Here is an 8,387-nt window from a genome sequence, read left to right on the forward strand (position 1 = left end):
CCCCACCCGCACCCCGCCGCCGGCCCCCTCCGCTGGCCCCGCACCCCTGCCGCCCCGCCGCTCCGCCCCACCTCATCCGCCTCGCCCCGCCGCACCCTCGCCGTCCCGCCGCCGCCCGCCGCTACTTCCGCGCCGCGCGGCGCCCGCCCTCGCCCATCGCCCGCTCCACCGCGATCTGTGATCTGTGATCTAGCGGGCACGGGTGTGCCCGCGGGTGACGGGCGCGGGCACAAGTTCTTGCCCGTGACGGGCGGCGGGCACGGGTGCCCGTTGCCATCCATAGTAGGCACCCGGTCCAGTCGCACCCGACCGCGCGGCCTCCCTCCCCTCCCCTCCTGCTTCCCCCCACCGTCCGACGCCGAGCCCGATCCCGCCGGAGCCCGATCCGCCCGCCTCGTGTCGGCCCGGCATGTACCAGTGGCGCAAGTTCGAGTTCTTCGAGGAGAAGGCGGTCAGCCGCGGCGGCGGGGGGTCGTCGTCCGTCGCCGTGCCGGCCGAGATCGCGGGCCGCGTCACCTGCTCCTCGGGCGGCCGCGGCCGCGTCGCGGTGGGGTGCGACGACGGCACCGTGGGCCTCCTCGACCGCGGGTTCCGACTCTCCTACGGCTTCCAGGCCCACGCCTCCTCCGTCCTCTTCCTCCAGCAGCTCAAGGTACGGGCGCTCGGACTCGATCTGATGCGGCGGGATTCTTCTCCACTTCGGAAAGTCGTTGAATTTGTCGATAGGTTTCTTGTTACTGTACTAGTTAGCGTCGTCTACTCCTGGGTCATGTGTAATTAGGGTGCATTAAAAACAAAAAAGAAAAGATGGCATGTTTCTTCTTACTACTTGGAATCAGCTGCTCAGTATGTCCAACTGACGTGAGGCTTGCCAATCCTCTATGGTCTTGCATTGTGACTGATCTTGCCAGAAAATCGTGTCTGAAATTGGACAGTACCTTTGTTGAATTAGTTGATTGCGTCAACAGTTATCATCAATGATTTCATTTGTTTTGGCCTATCGAATTCCCTATTCTCGGGGTAAAACTATCATTTGGTTCAGTATTGGTGCCAGTACCATAGATCATTTGCTAGGTATGACCTGTAACATTTATTCACTGTTTTATTGTGAACCTACAGCTACATCATATACTTAATCAACAACTTATCTGTCTATGTGATCAGCAAAAAAATGTTCTTGTCACGGTTGGAGATGATGATCAGTCATCTTCGCAATCATCGGCAATATGTCTCAAGGTTTTCGACCTTGATAAAGTACAAGAAGAGGGATCAAGTACAACAGCTCCTTTCTGTGTTCAAATTCTGCGTGTCTTCACTGACCAGTTTCCTCAAGCAAAGGTAAATTGTCCTAGTTCATTCTGACCGCAGTGTAATGCATTTCAGATGATCTTTTGTTACTGGATTTGTATGGATTATACGTATGTATGTTTGCATCTGATTCTAGTTTAATTGGCTATTTTGCTGACTTTTGCAGATTACATCGTTTATGGTTCTAGAAGAAGCACCACCTATACTGTTGATTGCCATTGGACTGGACAATGGTTTCATTTATTGCATCAAAGGAGACATCGCACGTGAGCGTATTACACGCTTCAAGTTGCAGGTTGAGGCTGATGGCAGCACTAGTTTGCCTATCACTGGTCTTGGTTTCCGAGTTGAGGGGCAAGCACATCAGCTTTTTGCTGTAACTCCTAGCTCTGTATCCTTGTTCAGCTTGCATGTTCAACCACCAAGGAGGCAAACACTTGATCAGATTGGTTGCCAGACCAATGCTGTGGCAATGAGTGACCGAATGGTAGGGGTTTGCACATGTTCCTCTGCTAATTTTCTAATCATGTAGCTTTACCTGTTCATTTTGCAAACTTTTGTGCAATTTAATATGCTTTAGGACTTATTTGGTCAGTTGCTTGACTTGCAAATAATTTAGACAGACTAGGGTGCAGTTCATGACCAAAAGATGTTTTACTAGCAGGAACTTTGTGGTTAATTTGTCTAGCCTCGAATTTGCTGTAACCTGCCAACTACAACGCTGTTGCAGCAACAACAAACCCTGTGGCATATGATACCCTTGGCAGGTAACGTGTGTGCATTGTCCAAATAGGCTCAGTATTAAAAACGGGGTCCTAATCCACAGAATCACTATCCAGTTGGTTACAGATGTTGGCCATGTGGTTTTGTCCATAAGACAATGTATACAACAAATTTAGAAAACTTTAGGCTGGTTTTATAGTTTCGGGCAATCAGTTATTTTGTTGCGCATGTACTTCTTTATCCATCATACCTGTGTTATTCTAATACATTTGTTACTATAATTTGATCTTTTTAGCTGCAAACCTTATCTATTCTATATTCAATCAACAGGATCTGATTATTGGTAGACCTGAAGCTGTGTATTTCTATGAAGTCGATGGTAGGGGTCCTTGCTGGGCATTTGATGGTGAGAAGAAGTTTGTAGGTTGGTTTCGAGGTTATTTACTTTGCATTATTGAAGATCAGAGGACTCAGAAGGGTACCCTTAATGTTTATGATCTTAAGAATCGGCTTATTGCGCATAGCATGCCTGTGGGGGATGTTTCGCACTTGGTCTGTGAGTGGGGTTATATTATTCTTATTATGGCTGACAAAAAAATTCTGTGCATTGGAGAAAAAGACATGGAAAGTAAGCTTGATATGTTGTTCAAGAAAAATCTTTATACAGTTGCAATCAATCTTGTACAAAGTCAGCAGGCAGATCCTGCTTCAACTGCTGAGGTGCTGCGGAAGTATGGTGACCATCTGTATGGGAAACAGGAATATGATGAGGCTATGTCCCAGTATATCCACACTATTGGTCATCTTGAACCATCATATGTTATACAGAAGTTCCTTGATGCAAAGCGCATCTACAACTTGACAAATTATTTAGAGAAGTTACATGATAGAGGGTTAGCATCCAAAGACCACACCACCCTTCTGTTGAACTGCTATACCAAATTGAAAGATGTGGAGAAACTTAACGATTTCATCAAAGATGAAGATGGGATAGGTGAAATCAAGTTTGATGTGGAAACTGCCATAAGAGTATGCCGTGCTGCTGGATATCATGAACATGCTATGTTTGTGGCAAAAAAGGCTGGGAGGCATGAGTTGTACTTGAAGATTTTACTTGAGGATCTGGGTAGATATGATGAGGCACTGCAATATATATCTAGCCTTGAGGCAAATCAAGCAGGTCTTACTGTAAAAGAATATGGGAAAATTCTTGTGGAACATAGACCTGCTGAAACAGTTGAAATACTGTTAAGGCTCTGCACAGATGTTGGAGATCCTACGACAAGAAGAGGTTCAAACAGCATGCACTTGCTTATGATACCGTCGCCCATGGATTTCGTGAATATATTTGTGCACAGCCCACAATATCTGATGGAATTTCTGGAAAATTATATCAAAGCAGTCAAGGACTCGCCTGCGCAAACAGAAATTCATAACACCCTTCTAGAGCTTTATATTTCAAATGATTTGAGCTTCCCATCTATCTCACAAGAAAATGGCTTTGACAATCACAATAACAAAGAGACAAAAGGTAAAGAAACTGCAAATGGTTATAAGTCAGGAACAAGGGAGAAAGCAAATCTTGGAAAAGAAGATACTAAAATAGCAAAGAATATTGTTGATAGGAGAAGGAAAGGGCTTGCATTACTCAAGTCTGCTTGGACATCTGAGATGGAAGATCCTTTGTATGATGTTGACCTTGCTCTTATTCTTTGTAATACACATGCATTCAAAGATGGATTGCTCTTTCTATATGAGAAACTAAAACTTTACAAAGAAGTTATTAGTTGTTACAAGCAAGCTCATGATCATCAAGGTTTAATTGCATGCTGCAAGAAGCTGGGGGACTCATCTCAAGGAGGGGATCCATCTCTGTGGGGTGACCTGTTGAAGTATTTTGGGGAGCTTGGGGAAGATTGTTCTAAAGAAGTTAAAGAGGTCTTGACCTACATTGAAAAGGAGGATGTTGTGCCTCCCATTGTTGTGCTACAGACACTATCAAAAAACCCGTGCTTGACGCTCTCAGTTGTCAAGGATTACATTGCTCGCAAACTTGAGCAAGAATCAAAGTTAATTGAAGATGACAGAAAATCCATTGACAAGTATCAGGTTAGTAATTTATTTGTTTTGTGAATTTATTGCGGCATTTGTTTCCCACTGCCATTCTTTGTACTTTGAAAATATCTAGGAGAAGCCATCATATCTGACAAGTAGAAGATAAAGAAAATGATTTTAGGTATAATGCATTGCAGTTTAAAATAAGTATGTGGGAAATTGTTGCTTGGCTTTTGGCATTAACACATGCAATGAAGGTGTTATTGAGATGATGCCTCAAATGTAACTCTTGTAAATTTATTTAATTTCCCCTTGTACCCTGCAATCATGATATACCGAACAATTTAGCTGGAGGTAGCACATTGTTCTGCAGCTACTCTCAGTTTACCACCAAGCTCCTTTACATGTGATGAACTGTACGGATGCATCTAAACACCACATTTCCACACTAACTAGGTTTTCTTTAATAGAAAAAAGGATTTTGTACTGAACCATACTCTCTCAGTTCCCTGAATTTTTAAAATTCTCTTATGCATACCATGCACCATGGGAATATTTTATAAGTTAGTTCTATTTTTTTACTTTTATTTAATCATACATCATAATATATTAAATAACTGTTCTTGTTTATTTTAGACAGTCATTTTTTCTAATAATATATTAAATATGATTCTGAACTCCAATGATTCTCATGTCAAACATACAGTTAGAGGTTAATATGGACAGTTATGTTACAATAGCTTGGTTGTTATAGCCTTCCGCTGCGGGCAGAAACCTGGGTGCTTGCATTCTTGTGAGTATCCCTCCCTAAGTGGTTCACTAGTCCCCTTTATTGTGACGTGAGTACCTCCCTAAATGGTTTGGTACTCCCCTTTCTTGAGACAAAGGGGGGCATTTTCTCCTGATGGTTGAGTTTCCCATTTCTTTTAGTTTTGGCAGTATGACATTGAAATCAGAATATGTGATCAAAAATGTGCTTGCATTGTAGCATTGAAATTCTTGAAATTAATGATGACCCACTCCAAAGTTTCACTTGAAATCTTGAATAGAAGAATGTCCTATTGACAATGCAATTTGAGCATGTCTAAAGATTAATAGTCCTATATCAAGCACATGCACAAGTAAATCTTTTATATTTCTCGTGTATAAAAGAGGGATTATCATAATCATTCTCAGATGTAGCATGATTTGTGATAAGCAAGAATTAGTCTACAATGATTGAAATCGAACATGCTCTCAAACAATACTTTTTTACAGGAGGAGACGGAATTGATGAAAAGGGAGATTGAAGATCTCAAGACAAACGCGAAAGTTTTCCAACTCAGCAAGTGTACTGCTTGTACTTTCACCCTTGATCTTCCAGCTGTCCATTTCATGTGCATGCATTCATTCCACCTCCGCTGCCTTGGGGACAATGAAAAAGAATGCCCGGAATGTGCACCTGAATATAGATCTGTTATGGAGGCAAAGCAGAAGCTAGAACAAAACGCCAGGGACCATGACCTGTTTTTCAGGCAGTTGAGGGGTTCGAAGGATGGGTTTTCCGTGATCGCAGACTATTTTAGCAAGGGCATAGTAAGCAAGACAACCGTACCGCCTGAGAACAGCCGATAGGGAAGGACCACTTGTACTGCTTCGCCTTGTACAGCAATTGTATGGTGTTCTCTCCCTTTCTTCGACGATTGATGATGTGCGAGTGCGCTCCTGCGTCCATCAGTTATAGCAGGTCGAGGTACAGATAGCAAGTTTCCCTCATGTACTGGGTCATCCTATCTTGCCTATTTCATCCATGCTGTGAGTTTTTGTTGACATGGCATTGTAAATACTCAGTGTCCGGCTGCCCATTTTTCCGGGCAAATGTTGCTTAGACCGTGCTGCACCTTCCTGCATTGAGTTTTGATGTGTTTAGTTTATGCCCTCATTGTTTGACAACAGAAGTATCACACAGATCATGCTTTTGTATGTTTCAGCAGATATCACGTCTGTTTGGTTTTTGCAACCTTATGTATCCATGCCAGGGTTGCCCATAGATACTCCCTTGCAATACAAGTTTTGTGAGATTAAATCTGTACCAGATCTGGGCTTGCATTCTTTTTTTTTAAGATGTGTATATCACCTTTTTCATTAAGGAGAGGATTATAACGATGCAACTTCCCTAAAGCGCAGAGTTACAAGAACCACCACCCAAACAACAATATTAAAAGGAGACCGCAACATCACCACCACACTACACATGACCTAAGAAGACTGAAACCTACAGAAGATAAGGATATCATGAACACATGCACATCACTAATAGCCTAACAATCCGGAGCCAGCGGAGGTAAAGCGAGAATGTCATGCGAGGCATCGAATGTCATGCAAGATGATGCCTTCAAGGGGGAAGCGACGCCAACGCCGCCATCATCCGTCTGCCCACGAAGGAGTAGTCCAAGTCTTCACCTGGCAAAACCAAATGGATTTGGTGGCCGTAACAACGCCCCCAGCAAGGTGAGCTATGTTAAGGAACGCAACCATTGTCGGCACCAACGAATGACGCGCAAAGCTTTTGCTAAGGCTCCCAAAACCAACTCCACGCAGCCGACCGCAAAGGCCTGGATGAGAGGCAAATCGATGGGATGGCAGCGAGCAGTCCACGGCGACAATGGTGGGGAACATGTCAACGACCGCCATCTCGACAACAACCATCGGCAGAAGAGCGAGCGACCCACTGCGGTAGGGCAGGAGGCTCCGGCGGCAAGTGGGTCATCCACGGGCCATCCATGAAGAGCGATCGGAGCATGACGAGGGTGAGGTGGGGTGAAGAGATTGGGGAAAAGAAGGGAAGGGTAGGGGGAAGGGGTTAGGATCGCGCATGGCAGATAGGAGCCCAAGCCAGCAAAGATCGACCAACGACCAGCGACCATGGTGCGGGGTGAGGGGACGTCTTCCACCGACGAGCACACCGCGCAGGTTGACCATACCCAGAAGTCCTGCCGCACCAAATCTAGGAGCGGAGCATGACCCCACCAAGGGCGCCGCCTCCACGGCCGCGTGCGGACGCCCGGCGATCCCCTCGACCTCCACCAATGGTGACCCCTGTGACCATCCGGCGACGCGCCCAAGAAAAGGCCGAGCCTTGCGGAGGTGGCTGCGACGGTGTACGGGTTCCTGAACCCGCAGCACGACGTGCACGCGTCCCACAGCCCACCGCCGCCACCACCAAATCCAGGAGAGAAGGGGCAGGCGGTTCCCGTGCCCACAAGCCACCCCACGGTGGCGGCGACAGTGAATGGGGAGAGGAAGGCGGAGGCGAGGCCCCGCCGGAATCCGACCGCCGAGTGTCGCCCATCAAGTCCTCAGCTCCGGCGGCGGTGGAGGTAGGGAGCAGGGATGGCGGACTTGGCCATGGCCACCCGAGCCACCGCACCCCTGCGTCCTCCTCGTGCCGCGGTAGCCCCCACGCGACGCCCCATGCCGCCGCGCCAGCGGTGGCGACGCCGGGTCAGCCCTCGCGACCGGGATCCAGAGGAGGTGTCCAGGCGGCGGGGCTGATGGCGCGGCGGAGCATGAAGAGCCGAAGGCACGGCGGAGGGGGGAGCGATGCTTCGAGCCACGGCGACAGCGACGATAGCCACGGGATCTAGGGTTAGGGGTGGGATTCGGGAGAGTCAGAGGTGGCCCTGCCACCACCCTCCTCGCGGTAGCGGAGGTAGGGAGCGGTGGAGGCGGGCCTAGCGGCGGGGAGGTGCGGCGGCTGCCCGAGTCGCCCGGCTCGAGCGATGCGAGGTGGGTGGAGCATCTCTCCTGTACTTGCATTCTTTTAAAAAAAAATTGAACTCCGGAACATGTTTGCTTGCTATGCTATGTTACAATTAGCTTTGGCTCTTCAGACTTTAGCCATGGTACTCGTCGCTCTCCCTGGCTTCATTCCGCATGTGGCCTTACTGCCATGTGAACCCTGAACATTCCTGAGTTACTATTTGCAGTTGCAGCTTGATTGCCCCTGCTACAGAACGCAGAGTAGCGCATGTGCTGGAAGTACGCCGGCCACAGGGTGACACGCTTGGGTGTCCCCCCTTGGTCCGTAACGCGCTACAGAAAAAGTTCTTTCTTTGCGTTGCATTCTTGCAAGATTGTCTGAACCGTGATCAAAGCCTCAACTACTGCTGGCCCCATCAGAACGTGGAGATGTTGCAATGGAATGAAACTAAAAGTATGTACCGGGAAAAAGAAAACACTAGGATTGGAGAAGGGGACACAGAGGTATGGTAGAAGATCTAGGATCATCTGTGGCTGAATGGTGCTAGTATGGGTATTCA

General features: G+C 47.3%; 1 protein-coding gene across 1 annotated transcript; it reads left to right on the forward strand.

Moving 5' to 3' along the window:
* The first annotated feature begins 98 nt into the window (after window positions 1-98).
* Window positions 99-6,160, forward strand: LOC101764268 (vacuolar protein-sorting-associated protein 11 homolog). The gene is made up of 5 exons (XM_004958335.3): window positions 99-652; window positions 1,165-1,338; window positions 1,475-1,795; window positions 2,362-4,140; window positions 5,344-6,160. Exons 1-5 carry the CDS (start codon window positions 410-412, stop codon window positions 5,698-5,700), a joined length of 2,874 nt encoding a protein of 957 aa, XP_004958392.1. The 5' UTR covers window positions 99-409; the 3' UTR covers window positions 5,701-6,160.
* Window positions 6,161-8,387: the final 2,227 nt, after the last annotated feature.

The sequence above is a fragment of the Setaria italica genome, chromosome II (genome assembly GCF_000263155.2).
Source record: "Setaria italica strain Yugu1 chromosome II, Setaria_italica_v2.0, whole genome shotgun sequence".
NCBI classification, from domain to species: domain Eukaryota; kingdom Viridiplantae; phylum Streptophyta; class Magnoliopsida; order Poales; family Poaceae; genus Setaria; species Setaria italica.

What these genes read in the sequence shown, in the direction of transcription:
- LOC101764268 (XM_004958335.3), top strand. Translation starts at nt 410, where the DNA reads ATGTACCAGTGGCGCAAGTTCGAGTTCTTCGAGGAGAAGGCGGTCAGC. An exon ending in TCTTCCTCCAGCAGCTCAAG is followed by an intron (nt 653 to 1,164) that starts GTACGGGCGCTC and finishes CTATGTGATCAG; the next exon opens with CAAAAAAATGTTCTTGTCAC. An exon ending in TGGCAATGAGTGACCGAATG is followed by an intron (nt 1,796 to 2,361) that starts GTAGGGGTTTGC and finishes TTCAATCAACAG; the next exon opens with GATCTGATTATTGGTAGACC.